General features: G+C 42.9%; 1 protein-coding gene and 1 long non-coding RNA gene across 6 annotated transcripts in view; one reads left to right on the top strand and one right to left on the bottom strand.

The window, feature by feature from the left end:
• Positions 1–19,333, bottom strand: part of pde4ba (phosphodiesterase 4B, cAMP-specific a) — a 203,624-nt gene that overhangs the window by 73,671 nt on the left and 110,620 nt on the right. The window contains exon 1 of one of the 5 annotated variants that reach the window (XM_084909583.1): positions 300–1,009. The exons of the other annotated variants lie outside the window; for them this stretch is intronic. Coding sequence (XP_084765709.1) covers positions 300–400 — 101 coding nt within the window. The 5' untranslated portion in view covers positions 401–1,009. Of the gene's footprint in view, positions 1–299; positions 1,010–19,333 lie in introns of those variants that run through there. 5 annotated transcript variants of the gene reach the window in all.
• LOC146369010 (uncharacterized) lies at positions 1,452–13,935 on the top strand. Its single transcript, XR_014797310.1, has 2 exons — positions 1,452–1,856; positions 6,471–13,935. It is a non-coding gene; the product is annotated as an uncharacterized LOC146369010 (long non-coding RNA).

Here is a 19,333-nt window from a genome sequence, read left to right as displayed (position 1 = left end):
AGCCAGTTCGAATTTCTTTTTTTTTCTCCACCCAAACATGTGACAGTGCATTCGCTTTTGAAGCTAAGTATTAATGTAATGATAAGAAACACACGAGTGCTCACATGGGAGGGGCTAATGAATGAGAAAATGCAAGCGAGCCTGCTCGTGCTGCAAAGTGATAAACACACAGCAAAGGGAGGCATTCAGAGATTAGAAGGAGTGAACACCCAAGAGGAGACTTTGTTACAGTAAATCGGAAAGTTAGTTTGACAGTTGGACAGAGTGAAAACACAGCATGACAACATGAACCGTCTAACCTGTGAGAGTGGCCGTGGTTTGTAGCGTGGAGCTTCCTGATGACTTCCTCACTGAAGTCAAAATGAACCCTTCCTCTGGCACAGGGTGAACGCCGGTACATTTCCCCGACACACACATGAACTCATGCACACGCTATCTGACTCATACTATCACATATGTAACTACAAGCACAACCTGCTGTTAGAGCCTCAAAAACTCAGCACGCACACACACAAAGCGCACAAATGTCTCATACACTGTAGCATTATTAAAACCTAAGCAGCATGCACACACACCTCTCAGACACTCAGCATTCAACAACAAATCTCACACACACCTTGTCACAAAAGCATGCGACTACAAAAGACTGACAACTGATATTCCTCACACATTCACCACATTTCAACACACAACCAGCCAACCTGTATATAGATATATGACAGTACATCGAAACACCTGTTTCCTATAAAGCTTCTGTTAAAACAAAAGTTACTCAGCACATTATCCATCAGCCACTCTCTCCGAGGTACAAGACAAGCAGCAAGCACGTCTCCAGTCACCCTCTCGCCACACTTGATCTCATGTCACAACAGTATAAGCAGCAGCCTGCACGTCACATCACTGAACTCTTTCAGCCCCTGATCACTGTCTGACTCTCTGTCGCTGCCCCCTCTCTGCCGGACTCTTCTCCTCGTCACAGACTATACTTCCTCCCCATGCTGTGTGTGTGTGTGTGTGCGTGAATCTGAGCGGCTGTGTGTTTAACATGTGTGTGTATGGAGCTCTGTTCCCTTCGGTGCAGCCCAGCAGAGTAAGGAGGAACATCAAAGTTGCGGACTGGAATAACTGGAGTGGAGTAATTATTCACAACCTTTGCCAGCTTTTTGTATCTACAGAAAACATCCAGAAGCACGAGGACTCACACACCCAGCTACTCAAAGATAACTACACACAAACAAACTGTGATTTATGTCATTTTTCTTGAAAAGCCTCTGAAATAACCCTCTGTACACAAAGGTCCGAGCTTTAGTTTCACTTATTTTAAAATATATGAAATAAATTTGTATATTTGGGTAAAAGTTTTAGGCTTAAAGATTTTATTGGTTCAGCATTCTTTCATTTTTATGATATCTTGTAAACTGGCTGCACATTTTTGAACGCACAGCGCAATAAAAGATTATTACACTTCCCTTTAACGACGTCTCTTGGGCATTTACGAGCAGAATATGAAGACTGGAGAACATCTTTGAGGACGAGTCAGTGATGGCGTCATAGAGTAAGGTATAGCTATGCTTTTAAAATTCCTAAAATCTTGTGCGGCTATATTATAAAGACCTTTAAGCAACATATTTAAGCTCTTTTCAGCTTCGATTCACTATTTGAAACCTGGTCCACCTTAACTGTCAGCGCATCTCTGTGTGAGAAAGAGGGGGCATCTGGCATCATTGCAGGGGGTCACAGTGCCCGTTGACACTGTGCGCTATACTGATCGCTAAGCCCTCATTTCATGACAACTGATGACAGGCTTACGATGGATAGCAGCACGTACAAAATGTGCAAAGTCATCAGAAAGAACGGTGAGTACTGGTTTTGTGTGTGTGTGTTTTGTAGAAAGGAAATAAACGTGAAGACTTAGCTTCATTTTGGGGGGTATCAGTCTTAGATTTTAGCCACGAGCTTCATTTGAAACTGCAGAAAAAGCTCATTTGTTTAAGTAGACTCTGTAACACAGGTTTACATTTCACATCACATGTTTTGTGGCGTACATGTCTATAATCTGGTGTCTTGGCCTTTGTTAAGCCTAAGGAGCACTGGTGTATTTTACAAAGCCAGACTCTTCTTATCTGCGTCCAATCTTAACGCTTACAAAGAACTGCTATGATTTGCACTCCTCTCGATGGCTTCCCCACGACTTTTTTCTAAAATTGGTAAAACGTCTTTCTATTGGTCAGAGAGCATTAAAGCTGGATGTATTTGTCACCCCGGGAGAGTTAAAAGCTCTCATATAGGCTTCTAAAACTGCATGGATATGTCCTGCTACCCAAAGGCTGACCTTCTCTTTTTTTATTTCAACGTTCATTCAGGTTACATTTGATGTTTCCTATTTTTGTAACTTTATAATCGTGCGACTTCTTGGTGAGTGAAAAAGAAACTTTTAATGTGAAGAGACTTCCTGGTTAAATAAAATTTAAATTACAATACAAAAACCAACAAATGCTACTTTTTAAATATATGTCTCTTGTTATGGTTTACGAAGTTTCACGAAAAACCCCCAACACACCAACACACACACACACACACACACCAACACACACACTATGAGTTTCGGTTCTTCTTATGAAACTCAGGAAAATCTCGTTGAATGACAGCTGGAGGAGTTTCTAATAAGCCCTGTCATGACGGGACACGTAAGCTCGCTTGTCATTTTGCTGAATATGATTCATGGCCATGACACATAATCGAGGCACTTAGAAAAACACACGAGGGGAGGAGCAGGATCACAGAGACCAAAACTGAATTGGTGCTACGATACGTTCCCACACTGCAGCTCACCCCAGCGCTTCTCAATAAAAACAAAGACGGAAGAAGCGGGACATGTGCATAGCCAGCGGGCTGCATGTATCCTGCACAACAAAAGCAACAGCATTCCTCTGGAGGTAACTATGGGAGAAAAACACACAGAGTCAATGTTAGCCGCCGGACACGAAAACAAGCCGATGTAAGGGGATCGTGTATGTTTTTTTTTTTTTATTCATATAAGAAAACTGAGATATAAGTGTCTTACATTGGTGCTCACTCAAAGACCTGAATATTGCTCGTTCAGAGAGAAACTCACCCTATTTATGTGGTCTTACATAATTCAGTGACATCACACGGTCAAATCCTTCTAAAATTAGAGACTCCCCTGCCTTCAGCTTATGACGTCAGCTGTTCAACTATAACTGAACCTAAAATCGAATTAAAAAAAATTAAATGAATAAATCATTCATAAGTGCATGACTCACAAGTGCTTCTGAGCACCTCTGATCAGGTTTGCTGCTTACTTCTACATCCAGGGCTTAGGTGGAAGACACTGAACATATAAACACCAGCAAGTCAGCATGTCTGACTTTACACCTGGTTAGGAAGCTTCCTGTAGTGAAAACACAAGTGAGCAGCTCAGTGTCTTGGCCAAAAAAACCAGGGATTGTGTTCAGAAGCTACGGCTCTGCTTTGTTTCCTTTGTCAATCCTTTAAAATGAGTCAGAAAAAAAAAAACATTAGGCCATAACACAGTCTCATTATCATACCAAAGTCTTGGCAACACAACACATACTATAATTAGACCTTCTTTTTCCACAGGTCTAATTATAGCGCATCAGGAAGCAAGCAGTATTGTAAAACCTGTTGATAAACTGCATACCAGATGTTTTCTTACCTGTTCTGTGACTCTCATTACATTTTAAAATAGATGATTTTGTTTTCTAGGAAAACTAACATCATGCAGGAACCGTCTGTGAACACAAGAGGGCGCCATTTAGCTTCACAGAAACAGGTTTCTGTGGCCACGTTTACATCCATGAGATGGCAGTACGATATCTGCATTATGGCTCTAGATAAGCCATGCAACATATTTTTACATGGTTTGGCATGTGCTACCAGATGCCCTATGGAGAGCGTGTGAAGATGGTTCCATAAAATATTAATTCACACTGACTTAAAAACAGCGCTTATTGTGGTTCTGAGCAGGCTATACTGTGACTAACAGTCAACCTTCAGCCATAATTATGAATGAGGTGTGCTCTGAATGTCAAAGGAAGAAATCAATACACGTGTGCAAATCCTTACAGAAATCTGTTAATGAAGGTGCAGAGATCATGCACATTTGGAATTTGGAAAAGTTCCATGCAAAAACACATTTTTCCCATCAAATGCAGAGAGCCACAATTTAAGCAGGCTCTCATTTGACAGCTTAAAAAGTAGCCCGTCAAATCGTCACCTTATGTTTTGAATCCATATCACTTTGGAGATGAGGAAACTTGTAAAAAAAAAAGTAGAAAAAAAAGAAAGAAATTTTTTTAACAAACTGTCTTTTATCTCTGGGAACAACAAAGAAAAGCTGCAAATAGAATCACAGACGTATCTGACAGGCACAGCATCACCTTTGACATGAAAGCTATCGTGCTAATACAAACACTCCCAATCGTATTAAATCAGGATCAGAGAACAGACACGATCCCTGAAAGCACTTTAAAAATAAACTCTGAGAAAAGATGAAGAAACTCAGGACTTAATAGGACTGAGATGAAGACAAAGGCAGACGAAGAAAAGAGCAGGAGTCATTTCCAGGGTAAAAAAATTTGATCTGCAGGGCAATGAATAAAATGTTATCTCGCAAGGTTTCTGCACCGAATAGACTTCTTGTGCGCTGACAATATTACGACAGTCTTCAATGAGTACGCTGTTTCAGTAAAAGTGGGGGAAAGTGCACTCTGATTTCTGTCATGTGAATTCCCTGTGATCTTAACAACCCACGTCTGACTCGTCGTAGCACGAGCGATCCACAGGATGTGGAGGTCTAGCTCTCTCCTCTGTCTGCAAACATGGGTAACAAGCTCGGGGAGAGTTGGTACATTTCTTGGACGGTGGTCATTAAGAAAAATTCACACTTGGTGTTTATTCCAAATTTGACCCATTTCACTGAGGGATTAAAACAGAGTGTCACTTCTTTTCAAGCAGCATCGAGTATTAAAGTATTTATTCAAGACTCTAAAACAGTGAAAAACCCCAGTGGGATAAAGGTCATTTATCCCCTTATTTTATCTTACTTACATAAAATACATAAAATTAACACTCTGTATTTAATCAGTATTATTCATGGCTCTCTTCCATGGCGTGCATTTGTCCTGCCTTCCTCTCTCGCCACCAACCGTTCGCAGCAGATGGCCCCGCCCCTCCCCGAGCCTGGTCCTTCGGGAGGTTTCTTCCTGTTAAAAGAGAGTTTTTCCTTCCCACTGTCGCCAAAGTGCTTCCTCACAGGGAGTCCTCTGATTGTTGAGGTTTTCTCTGTATTATTGCAGGGCCTCGAGCTGCTGCTGCTGTGATTTGGTGCTATATAAATAAAACACCTGTAAGAATTTCTTTTTCAGACCTGTGGAAAACCTTGAAACTGTGATGAACTAAGATAAACTATCAGTACTGTAAATTGTTAATGAGGTTATTTGCTTAACACGCTGTAGGATCGCACGTGCGCTGCTTTGAACAGTCGTCCTTTAATTGGTCGCGTCTTGAGTTAAAAGGTCAACATCTGCCAATCAAGTGCATTAAGTAATAAAACAGCACTGAGCAGCACTGATTAGTCTGTTTGATAACAACTGCGTCTGGTTAAGAGTCGCCGGGCAGCCCGCTTTTAAACACATGTGACCTTTCAAATGTACCTCACGTAGAGACGACACTTTAGCAGCGCAGTGGGACTTTAGTATTACTGCTCCTCACCTACGTCACAGGTAAGGCAGGTATTGATTTTTCACGGAAAGCTCGCCTTGACGTGTGAACAGAGGGGGGCGCAAACCCGCCCCACCCCCACACGGCTCTGAGGTCACTCTGAATGCTTCATTCATCTACTGACACATCACTTATAGCTTCCAGCAGCATCCAAAAAGACCAGAGAAGCAAAGAGGCAGATACGGTCAGACAGGAGATAATGAATCCTTCCAGTCTACAAGCTGACACATTCGATTGCCAGATAGAGGGAGAATTTAAAGCTCCGCCCTGGTGTCCGCCCTGCTCGCCTTACCACAACATAGCGTTCTGAACCCCCGCCCCCCCCACCTCGCTCTCTGTATAAATCTAATTCCCTGCTCTGAAAAGAGGCCACTGCAGTCATTCCCCCTGTGATTAACCTAATCCGTTGGCAGAGTGGTTGTCCTCTCAGTGACACCACCATTACGTATTTGACGTAGACTGCATTCACGCCGCGATAACCAGCGAGCGTACTCTGAAAACGTGTGAATTTTAAGCAGCACGGGGCATAAATGTCACTGAAAGGGAGCTCCTTTCAGTGACATTTATGCCCAGAGACCTACAGCGTAGCAAAGCTTCACTATAAAGCACTGCGAGCTGTTTTTCAGCTTTCAGCTACACTCTCTGGCCACTTTATTAGGTATATCTGTTAAGCTGCTCGTTAACACGAATATCTGATTTTCCATCAGACGGAAATTTCAAGCGGAGCGTGATCTGCTGGGATTTTCCCACGCAACCATCTCTTCAGAAAAGGAGAAACTATCCTAGTTTCAGGGAGAACAAACGTCACTGATGCCAGAGTTCAGAGGAGAACGGACAGACTGCTTTGAGCTGACGGGAAGGCAACAGTAGCTCAACCACTCGCTACAAACAAGATATGCAGAAAGCATTTCTCAGCAGAAGACCACCCCGGGTGCCGCTCCTGTCAGCTAAGAACAGGAAACTGAGACTACAGTTGACATAGTCACCAAATTTGGACATTACAAGATTGGAAAACGTCGTCTGGTCTGATGAGTGTCGATCTCTGCCGTGACATTTGGATGGTCGGCTTCATCCCTTTGTGAACACAGTGTTCCCGTCTTCTAACGGCTGCTCCCCGCAGGATAACACTGCATGTATGAAAGCTCAAATCATTTCAAACTGGTTTTCTGAACATGAGGGTGAGTTCACCACATTCACTGGCGTGTTCCCAATCACCAGACCTCCATCAGAGCACCCTTTGGCCATCTCCCTTTCGCTGATGAGGAACCTTTGTGGTCCAAAGTAATTACCCCCAAAAACATGTTAACTTTTATCAACACTATCAATCCCAAATTACGCTTTTTCACTCTGTAAAGCAGGAGTGTCCAACTCCAGGCCTCGAGGGCTGGTGTCCTGCAGGTTTTAGTTGTGTCCTTGATCCAACACAGCTGATTTAAATGCTAAATTACCTCCTTAACATGTCTTGAAGTTCTCCAGAGGCCTGGTAATGAACTAATCATCTGATTCAGGTGTGCTGACCCAGGGTAAGATCTAAAACCTGCAGGACACCGGCCCTCGAGGCCTGGAGTTGGACACCCCCACTGTAAAGTAACATTTAGTAACAAAGTAACATCCGTACAAACTATTGTTTGTGAGATGAACTGCTTCACCTGGTTTTTTCTCTACTCTTCTGTACGCAGGTCGCTTGTGGCCTAATTTTGTTTACTACTTCTGCATGATTTCATTACTTTAATGAGAAATCGATTGTTTCTTCCTAGAAACTTGCTCAACAGTGGTGAGTGTGTTTTCATGTGATATTTCACGCTTTGTTGTGTCGATATCTGACGGTCGTGCTACCTCAGGGACGATGATATCACATCACGCATGTGACAGGCAGCCGTGCTCATCACAATAAAATACTATTCACAGACACAAAGGAGTTCACCTCCCTCAGTGCTCAAACTTAATTATTCAGAAAGCTGCAAAGGAAACCTTCACATACATCGCAGCTATTACTCAAACACACGAAACGTATTAATTACAGTCTAATTGTAGTAGACTTTTTTTCTTGGAAGTCTTGTGTTTGAGAAGCTTCTCTGTGTGTGAGAATATTTAAAGCTAAGGACGTGGTGGTTTTGTGTTTAGGATTAGAGAGCTTGAACTTCAGTAACAAACCCCACACATGTCACTTCTTCTATCGTTTGCTTTTTGCTTTTCATGCAGTCCATCTCCAGCTGTCTACGGGCGACCGAATCCGTAGGAGTGTTGATCCACAGAGTGGTTCAAAACAATGATTCACTTCAGGTTCACGGATCAAGGAGAATAAATGAGGCAATGTTCGCTAAATCTCTCGAACAGGAGCTCTGCACACACTTCACCTGCACAGAACATGCGTAAGAGCTTCACTTTAAACTTGCACATAAGCTACGTTGCCATCGGAATAGTAACATTTCAGTTATTTGGCGGTTTTGGGCTAACTAACCCTGCTGTAGGCGAAAATGATCGCACTTAAGTTACTGCTGGATAAGAATTGCAAAATTAGTTTGGATGGTGGTGAAAATCCCCAGAGAGAAACCGCTCGTCTTGCTCATCGCATTTCAACGAGACAACCTGCACAAACAGAACCTCATTAAGTGTCGGGTTTGGGCTAGTTTACAGTATATTTAGAGCAGCAGATCACTCTTTAAATGTGCCGTTTAGCTCCCTGTTAAGGACCGCAAAGACTCTACGGAGGATAAACACAGAGGATTTTTAAAAAGCACAATTTTGATATCGCACATTTCCAGCAGTGATCTACACACAGTGCACTGCTGAGGTATGACTACAAAGTACCAAGTCTAATGAGAAGGCCACGCTGTGTCCGAGCAATTTTCAACTCCAGTATGTTTTGAAGGGAACTGCTTCTCACTTTTAGATCAGCATACATACATTTACAATAATTTGTTATGTCTATACTGTTTGTGCTGCGAGTGCCAACACTTGGGGAAGGTTAGGGAAAGAATGCAGGCAAGACGTTAGCATTTCTGTAAAAGTGCAATCTGCTAAACCCGCCCCGACCATGCTCCTGCAGTGCTGATTCAGTTAATTCAAAAGTGTTGGTGCACTGTGATCATTGTGCAACTGAGAATCCTGTTTATATTACGTAAGCGTGTAATATTTAAGAAACAGGGTTGCAACAATAAAACGGGGCAGTAACAAAGATGGATCTCCAGTTTATCTTTACGCACCAAATCCAGGAGTGACCACAGAAACAGACGGGGCTCGTGGAAACTTCCAGATCAGACGATGCTGTCGTCATCATCTTGGTTACCCTTGTGATAAATAGATTTGTTTATTGTTCTCTGCAAGTCTCTACTCAATATCCTACTAGATATGACTCATGCTCAAGTCTGGTATTATTGAACCAATCTCCTTAAGGAGGAGCATGCACACACACATACACACACATAGATGCACGCATCCCGGACTTTAAGAGGATACTTTCAGAAGATGAAAAACTCTGCATCGATCACTTGATAACAGTTCTTGGTTTTAATAATCGTGCCGGCCACATATAATCGCCACTGATGCTCTTTTAGAGCTGCTGCCTGCACCAGATTTAAAACAAGGAGAAACAAAAGGAGGCTCGAGCCAATTAGAAGGCAAGAAATCCTCATTCTGTCATCGAGGAAAGGGCAGATATCAGCAAGTCTTCTTTAAACCACAGCTGATGAAAATCTAAACACTTACAGTATAATCCTGCAGTTACTGGCAAAGCATCCAGAGCCACGTTTCACATCTCTGGTCGTCTCCAACCTCAGGTCTGCTGGACCACGCACAGGTCACATTTCATGAATGACCTTTGATCCTAAAGGTACATATGTGCATGGGATATCACACCAGCTGCTACTACCAGTTATCAAATTATTGTTGTCATTTTATATTTAAGCAAATGATTTTGAATTAATTTTGGGAAAAAACCTGGAAGCTGAGCCAACTGCCTGTTTTATCTACAACTCCAACCGGGGTTTAGGTCTAATCTGGAACAATAAAATACACAAGAGCGCACACTTAATATCAGCACACGTCAGCCTGCTGTGAGACATTTCTTATCTGTGTCTGTGCAACAGCAGGAATGCATCATCAAATTGTAAAAAGCCCTAACAGCTAAGGCCTTCACCTACAAAACCCAAGCTTATCCCGGCCTGAGGTGAATAATGTGCAACATCAGCTGACGTCTTTTTTGATCAAATAAGACATCGGCAGCAGAGTAATCAAATCCTTTGGCAATACCACGCAAAAAGAATCACACTCACTGGTTTCCTTCTCATATGGCAGTCGCTTCTTTCTCACATACGTGCTGACCGAACCCACACGGGTTCTGATTACACGCAACAATGCATGAACTGCTAAGGACCACAGCGACGACTCCAGCACACAAACTGGAATCAACATGTTTGAAAAAGCAGCCCCGCCGGCCGATGTTTAGCTTGACACTCGAGTCCGCGTGTATCAAATTGTGTTCGGCGAGCATAAACACCCGCAACTGAATACAAAATCTGTTTTTTGCACCGGTGCCCACTTTGTTAGGCCATTCAAAGTGCCTCTATGAAGCAGCATGTGAAACTGCATGGCAACAAGAGGGTTCAAAAGCACTTGACTCGTGGCTCCGTGTGGTCGGCCATTGTTTGCTTTGAAATACCTGCTGCTTTTTTTGCCGAACACGCTTCTCTCTGGAAAATTATTCTGTGAAAAAATATCTATGAACAGAGTGGCCAGAGCTGTTTTGTTGCTGGATATACTAATGAATCGAAAAGGCATTTAAATGAAAACTGACAGTGGTTTCAAACAGTGATTAAAGCCCAGAGACAGATGTCTGTAATTTGGGTAATCTCGTCAGTCTCCCCACCATCATTATCAAGCCAAACAAAGGCACTTTAAACTGTCATCTCTCAGTCAGCTGCTTCAACTGCATTTTGAGCACAACACATAAATCCCATAAACGAATCGTGCAAAATTAGGGCGACATAATGTCCCTCTCTTTTGTCTCCCTGTCCCACATCTTGAGACAATTTCCCATCTTCTGACTGTGTCTGCAGGGCACGAACTTTTCTGGCTTTTACCCTGACACATGTGCAGGTGAAGGGGAGGCTTTTTAAAGATGTATTATATTTAAATGAAACTTAGCCTGTCCATTTCCACCCATTTTCGCCCATGGGAGAAAATTACAAGCTACCAAAAAGTCACAAACTTTACAGAGTTTGGTGATTATGATAGAAACTACCACAAAGAGAATAAAGCAACAGCAAATACTTTATCTCCGCTAGAATTGCTGTTCAGTTTTGCAAAGAAGGAAATATGGTGCGATGCATCATATTTCCTTCTTTGTGTAGCCCCACAGAGAATATGGGAGTATATGAAGACTATTGCACGGGGCCGTAAGAATCTAAGTAAGACATCTGTGTAGCCTCTGGTCTGGAAGGTGAAGGCCGGTGCTCATAGAAACAGGTTATGTCACGGCCCGTGGCTCGGCATCCAGGGAGCCGTGGGAGGCTGCGGTGGCCACACCCTCGGGCTGGGCCGCCTCCAAATCACCTGCGTCTCATCTGAGGCAATCACCGGAGGACTTCAGCCAGCTCTGACGGCTTCTCCTCGCCAGTCTGTAAGTCTCCTCCCAGTGTGACCAGCATTCGGCGTGGAAGCCTGTGGCCTGCCTGTCATCCTGCCTGACTGCCTCCCTCCCTAGGATTCCCTTCACGGGCACCTCTCCCCTCCAAGCTCCACGGTCCTGCTCTACCTGCAAGCCTCGGCTACTTATGAAGTCTAGCTGTTCATTTCTTGACAATCTGCGTGCTGTTAACTGTGTCTCCCCTTTCTGTTGCAGTTTCCCCACGGTCCCGATTACGGTGCTCCTGGGCTCCACGCTCCTCGTTTCCCACCGTGGCATGAGCCTTAGTTTTTCGTTTCCTTAACGTTGTTAAAAGATTCTTCAGTTCAATAAAAACGTGTACATAGTTCTGAGCTGCGGTGTGCTGAGTCCTGTTACCTGAACACTCCGTATTCTGTGACAGGTTAAGATCGAATTATCAAATTGTTTCAGTTTGGCTCAGCAATTCTACTATTTTATTATCTGTTACTTCTGATGCTAACCATCCAAGACGGTCACGGACAAAATTAAGACTGCGTGAACAAGTTTCTGTTGCCGTCAATCACACTGAGAATCGACGTCCAACTCGCAAATAACATCTTATTTTTTTGGTTTTACAAATCACAAGTGCTAATTTGTAAAGGTTGGGTACCGCAGCTTTTACAGACTGCCAACATAAAATCACAGCCAGCAGTTTCTAGCAAATAACTTGAGATAAGCTCAATGGTTCATCTTACAAACAGAACGAAGCAGAGAGTCGAATTGAACAAATTCAGACATTTTCTTAGAAGTTGCTGGAAATCAAAGATAAAGGGGAGCAGGTATAAGATGCAAAGTCATCAGGTAATACACACACACACACACACACACACACACCTGTATATTTAGATGTATAAAATATCTCTTTAGTTGCAATGGATTATTGGTCTCAATGGTTAGAGGAGCACTGCATGGAACGGACGAGTACACCTATTAATCCTTTGCTGTTGCAAGTGACATAAAACCATCCAATCCCAAATGAGGAGCCAAATATTCACTCGCCTCCCTGTAGCTGAGCACTGCACCCCCTGCTTATTGGCAAAAGACTCACAGATGGATATGCACACATGCACAAACATGCATGCACACACTTTATCTGTGAGAAAATATTCCTCAGCATGAATATTTTGCATTACAGTTAAAACACAACGTGTCTTCCTTTGAGACCAAAAAGGTTTTATAATATTTCCATGTTTCACTTTCACAAATATATTAAGTATATTTAAAGAATGGATATGTTACTATAATCTGGTGTTATGTAGCTTGATTAGCTATTCTGAAAAGAAATCTTTTCTACATGTTTCAGCCACATTTTAGGAGCCGAGGAGGGTTTAGTGTTGGTAGGAGATAAACTGGCAGTGTTGTCATTAGGGATTAGATGGTGGAGGGCTGGGAAAATGATCACTGGCATGAATGAGTAATTGGTTGGACCAACAGCAAAGCATGAGAGAACTGAAAAGAGAAAAGTAGAGACGAGTAAATATTTTATCCCACTCTGTGTCGGCCTGAGTGATGCAACAGAGACACTGATGTACGGAGAAAACTTTGAGGCTCTTGAACGTAACGCTTTGCAAAGCTAATTAGAAGAAATTTGTTACCATAATCTAAACAGCCATTCGATCAATGCACAGCAGTGCAGAGTCAGACAAATGGCTCAATATATTCCAACTGCAGACATTTCTGTTTCTTTACCAAATCAGGTGCATAATCCTAGCTACGGTTGCCGCCGTAGGACAAAAAACTGTGGCTGCCGTTCGTCTGTAGTGAGTGTAAGCTGTCAGTCTGCTGGTGTCCATGTTTATCTGTAACTGATGACAGCCACACTGAGGGGACTTGTTGAGGATATTTCCTGAACTTTTGTGTCAGTGTGCACTTCCTGGTGTTAGTGAAACTGTCTTTGAAGTGAAGGCAACATTGTTGAACTTGAACGTGAATAAACTCTCATATGATGTGAAAATGCAATCAAACTGTTTATCGGAGGGAAAGCGTGATTTTTGTACGCTCAAGCGTAGCCGACACAAAGTTAGCTTCTAACTGTTATAACTGCTGCTGTTTAGCCTGCTCGATGACAATAACTACCTGCAACAATATCAGGAATGAATAAGCATGTTTATGTATGTTTTCATGTGTTAGATGAACCTTGAGATGAGGAGACAGACGATAACATCTTATCCAGGTCGTGTTATCTCTTTTCTGTGGTGAAGGGACCCTTGAGCCTTGATTATTTGAGTCTGAAAGTGCAGACACAAATAAAAATTTGCCTTAATGGCATGCAAAGAGCTATGGGTTCTCCTCTCTTCCTTTGTCATACAACACATGGGCTGATCTCTAACCACATACACAAAACAGCATCGAGCAGAACAGCAAGTCCACTTTGGCCACTGGATTAAAGACGGCGGGTCAGAACTGTGAATTCCACAAACCAGCACTGAGTACTTTAAACAGATTAATTCCAAGTTTATGGGAAGGCATCAACTTGTTGGAACTTGTCCAGTTCTTTTATTCTATTAAAGAACCTCAAAAAACAACTGCCTGTACCTTTAAAAAGAACATTACCCTCTAAACTTGGAGACATTTTATCCCACAGCCTTAAATATTTTTGGCAGATATATCGTTAACTAAGAATGGGGAGAGAAACTTGTATTATTTTTCAGCACTTATATCGTTATTTATACTGCGGTGGAGGCCGGGACTTTGTGTCTTCATTAAGTAGCAGTTTTGGAATATTACTAACTTTTGCACTAAGACGTTTTAATGCATAATTTAGGTCAGGAAATGACTCGTTTTATTTTTACCTTTATAAATATTGCAATAGGCTAGTGGAAGATATTTAATGGAGGCCCTTTTTTGACTGTGCAAATGTAATCGCGGCGTCAGTCAAGTGAGTGCATTTAAATATGAGCAGCTCTTATTAAAGCAAATATTAGATGCTTTCCCTGTTAAGGTATTATTTATGAGACAGGCCTCTCTTCCTAGTACTGCTGTCAGGTCACATGCTGAAAGAATAAAAGAAGAAAAAGATGCTGCTCAGCTTGCTGCCACCACCACCGGCTGCGGCTGCCGGCGCATGTCACGCCCCGGCACCACCCGGCATCGACCTGTGGGCTCTGATTCTTCAAGGCTCCCCGCGGGGGGCCGCATCGATCTCGCTCCTCTCTCAGTTTAGCCGGGTTTAAATTATGCTTCACGGGGAGCGACACGAAACCTTTAGCCTCAGCACCAAAACTAAATCTATACTCTCGTCTCGCTTTTAGTTAATATGCAGCTCTGTGCAACGCATTCAGCGTGTAGCGTATTAGCGAAGTGCACGAACACAGACAAGAGACACCATCTCATTTCACTTATTAGCATCAGCGTGTATATGATGAGGGTGAGACTGCAAACCAAGAAATTGTAACTTTGTTTCAGGAATGAGATCAGATAATACATTAATTGAATAAATATGTCTTTTAGCTTTAAACCAGAATCTCAACAAGGCTGTGACGCATTATATCCTCCACACAATAACCAGAAATAAAGCACTTGCGTGCAAATGCCACAAAGGCCACCACTGACAGCACCACACCTCACATTAAGACGTGTAATTTAATTATCAGTTGTGTCCAGGGAGGGTCGGCTCCGTTGAACCGTGCCTGCATGTTTATGTGTGCAGGTCTTTAGAAGCCAAGTGTGTGTTTTGTCTTTCATCCCATCTGTGCGCTCTGTGCATGGTTGTGTGTTCTCATAAGGTGTGCGCATATGTCGGTGTGACACACATAGTTACCAGCAAACGTTGCTTCCTGGTTGCCATGGCTGACAGTTTCAGTGAAACCAAGCTTCACAGAGCTTCCTGTATCTCATTACCATCTCAGCCTCTCTTCTTTATTATTTTAAGTCATTTTCTTTCCCCTTATCTTAATTTATCTTGTGCTTCGTGTCCTTATTGTGACTTACACTTGATTCTTTTTTCATTTTTAGGGTTCTTGTCAGTACTTTAGCAAATATCTGTATTCTTTTTGCTTTTTAAAAAAAAAAGCATTTTTGCATCTCAGATGTTTGTTTCTTTTCTTGAATTTTCTATATTTTATTCACGTAGTTTTTTTTTTATTTATTATTGTGCACGCTATTATCTGATTTCCTATCATGACACTGTGTATTAGTATCACTTGGTGCATCTGTTTCTGTCTCTGTGATGAGGATGTGTTGGCTTCCAACTTAGCCTATTTTTATTTTTTTCTAAAATTGTCTCCCACAAATAAAAAAAACAACTAAACAGGTCACCTGGGAGCTGGTTTTGCTTCTTTATTGTTGGAGGTTTTGTGTGTTGTGTCTGCTGAGGACAAAAACACCATTTGGTGCCACAATGAACTGAGATGACACGGCATAGTTGGCACTACTTTCTCATGCCGTGTCTACAGGATCAAACTCTTGGGAACACTTTTATACGCTTCTAGAAAGCAAACAGTTTTGGTTCCTTCCACTAATGAAAAACAAGTCAGTGGGTCACTTTGATAAAGGGGAGGAGTTCCAGCTGCACACATGGACGTGGTCAGAAGTGAACTTCCACAGTGGAGTCTAAAAACTGCTGCAGCGCTGGATGTGATCCAGCCTCGAGCTGCTCACCCTTCAGTTGCCTCATTTCTGTTGCACTCAAGCATTACTCATAGTTTGCAATCCCATATTTTCTCGTTTGTAGCTTGGATATTCCAGCGTGCGCTCAGGTGGACTGGGTCCTTGTTCCTGCCATCACCTCTCTAAATGTATTGCTTTGTGTCGTGTTTGTTTTGCCGGACTGACCACTCGTGCTCATTTTTTAAATTATCTCTGGTGATTTGCATTTGGGTCCTCTCCTCTGTGAACTCTCACATCAGATTTTTTATTATAAACACGCAAACACCTGCACACAAAGAGCTGCTTTTGGACCACCTCGGGAACCTTCATTAGACAAATAGGCAAGGGCATCCCATGGGTCTTTAAAATGACACCTCCCACTCTGGAGGAGCATTTGACTGTCAGACAACATCTCTAGTCAGTGTTAGCAGCTGCTGGAAATAGTGGCTGGGGAACACCCAGTCTTAGATCCAAGAGTCCCTTCTATATGGCTTCTATATATCCCAACCCATTTACAGCCAAACAGGGAAACAGGTGCTGCTGTTCTCCTAAAATCTGCTCCAAGTCCAGTAGACTGCAGCAGGTACTTTGGGCAGTTTTAATGAATCAAGCTTGAAAATGTTCAGATAAAGTTGGATTTTCACAATCTAACCATTAAGTATATATTTTGTTGGATATGATTACATAAACAGCTGAGATGTTTTCAGTGCATCTGAACTATGCAACATGTTCTCACTCCCAAAGCGTAACATTTTACTCTAGGTGACAAATCGTTGGCATGTTATGCTTCCAGACGCCCAACACGTCCCTAGATTACGAGATCGGAAAAATGAGGAAACATGAGAACCGTTTGGAATGAATCTACACATGTGCGTTTGTTTTCCTTAAATCGCTTTGGGAAAAAAAATAACGTTATTAAAGTCGTGGTTAAGGTTAGGTGAGGTTTTGGACTGGAATACATGTATTAATAACCCATAACCCGGCGCGTAGCATAAGAACGCGGAAGGTTACTTTCACATTCCTCAGGAACGCCTCGGGACTTGACACTATATTACACCTCGGGAGTGAGAACGGGCTGCAACTATGACATGTGTAATGTGGTGCACTTGACTTTCTACAAATTCATAAACAAGAAAGCAAGCATGGATACATGAACCTGCAAAAGTCCAGCCCAGAGGCTAGAATAACAAGCTATGTGCTATTAAAGAGCATCAGGCCAGGAATCTTCTGGAAGTACCAGGTTTTCCTGTTTCACGGACCAGCGACTTCACCCTAAAGCAACCTAAATGTAAAGGAACGTACATATGGAGGTAAAAGTGTGTGACCCTTACAATCTGTGTGTGTGAGCGCGTGTATTCATATCGTTGTGGGGACCAAAATCCTGTTTCTCCCAAGTTTGAAGGCATTTTTGAGACTCAAAATGTGGTTTTAGTGACAGGGTTACAATTATGTTATGGTTAGGCATTCATTTTTCATGGCTAGCGTCAGGGTAAGGGGCTAGGGGAAGCATTATGGCAATGACATGTCCCCACAAGATGTGAATACCTGACGTGTGTGTGCGTTTCTGATAGCAAACTCACGCTCTCATCCTCTGCAGACTCACACACTTGCAGAGGATGACAGCACAAATGCACACAAAGCCACGTACTCTCTCACACACACACACACACACACACACACACACACACACAACACATCGTGTGCAACCCGAGTCTAGGAATCACATTGCAGCTTTTCCTCAACAGACACACTAAAGCTCAGGTACCTAACCTCTCACTCGGACGCACACAGAGGCGCCCATCTCGCAACAGGCCTGAGACGCATTGACGGAGAGACATATAATTGATATGACACCAGCACCACATGGGAGCGGACCAGAAGCAAACCTGCGTCACACCGGCGCACAAATGACAAAGAACGTCTATTCTTTTAACAGCATCCGCTCAAAGGAGAAAGACCTCTTTCTCCTCTTTCACCCCTCCTCTGCAATCATACTCTTCCTCTCCACTCTCATCCACTCTTCTCATGGGTCCTCTCTGTCACTTACTTGTGTACTCTGTCCTCTCACGTTACCCTCCAGGATCTCTCCTGCTGTATTATTTAGTGAGGAATAGTGCATTGTGTGTTGTTTGTGTGCAACCTCTCAGTGGCCTACTCTACTGTAAGAAAGAACTAATGTGCAACTGAAGGCCAAAAGTTGGAACCTCAGAAGTAGCAGTGACCTCTGTCTGCTACTGCTGTGGATGAGTTCAGCCTTTTACCGTGCACTACTGAGAATCACTTGCACCATGGCTGAACCATCGGCTCTGGTCGCTCACATTATAGCACATCACAGGTGTCCCGACCATACGGCAATTCAGCATTCGCGCCTAGTCATCGTGAAGACAAGGGGAGGCTGTGAGAGAAGATGGGTGTAAAAATGCCAGTGATGGAAGAGCTCAGCGTAGGCATTAGAGGATTGTTTCAGTTGCTGTCTATAAGCAGGAGAAAACATATAAAGAAACGTGAGAGCAAAATAGATATTAAAGAGAGCAAGGGAGCTTCCAACAACAACATATATATTATATATATTATATTATATACACACACCGTCTTCCTGGTCCAGCTGAGTCACTCACTGCAGAGCGACTGCAGAGCCAAGCCACCTCTGGTCTGCCCTGCATTCATTTCACAGCACAGGCTCTGATAAATTATCAAACACACACAGTCACAGTCACTGAGGCAGCTGTGAGGCTGGCACCGGCACCGCTGTCTAACAAGCCAAAATGTATACAATGCTAATGCACCATACTGCATCAGCATGTCGCAGGGCTGAGAAGGGCAGATTCTGAAACTCCATTTTTAGGTTTGTACACAAACTTTAATGGATTTTCATCTGGTAAAGTTTCCATTTTGCTGTGCAAATGCTGCAGGTAAGCCTGGTTATTTGATGTGCAAATCCACCATAACGGTAATCGCTATGTTTAAGTAGTGTGAAATATGTTCACATGCTTTTGCAACTATGTTACAACACATGGACTGTAGCCAAAGATCAGAAGATCCCTATCGCTAATAATCTGCTTATATGGCACAATGTTCACATGACGTGCTAATAGATGCAAAGCTGTGAGGGATGACAAACACAAATAAGCTGCGACTTTCTGTCTCCATTTAACAATGCCACAGGCTCTATTGAATTATCTGGCGCACACATTCACAGTCAGTGACTGTGCAGCACCTTAGGCAGTGATTAGTAAAAACAACTGCATAATGAGGCTGAATTTATGCACTCGCTCTCCCATAAAATCCATAGTGCACTTGGGTGGAAGGTGTGAATCTGAGACACAGAATCGGTTA

This window comes from Perissodus microlepis, chromosome 17 (assembly GCF_051167445.1).
Source record: "Perissodus microlepis isolate ML-2025 ecotype Zambia chromosome 17, ASM5116744v1, whole genome shotgun sequence".
NCBI lineage: Eukaryota > Metazoa > Chordata > Actinopteri > Cichliformes > Cichlidae > Perissodus > Perissodus microlepis.
The sequence above is the reverse complement of the archived record's forward strand: the minus strand, read 5'-3'. Positions and strand labels throughout refer to the sequence as shown.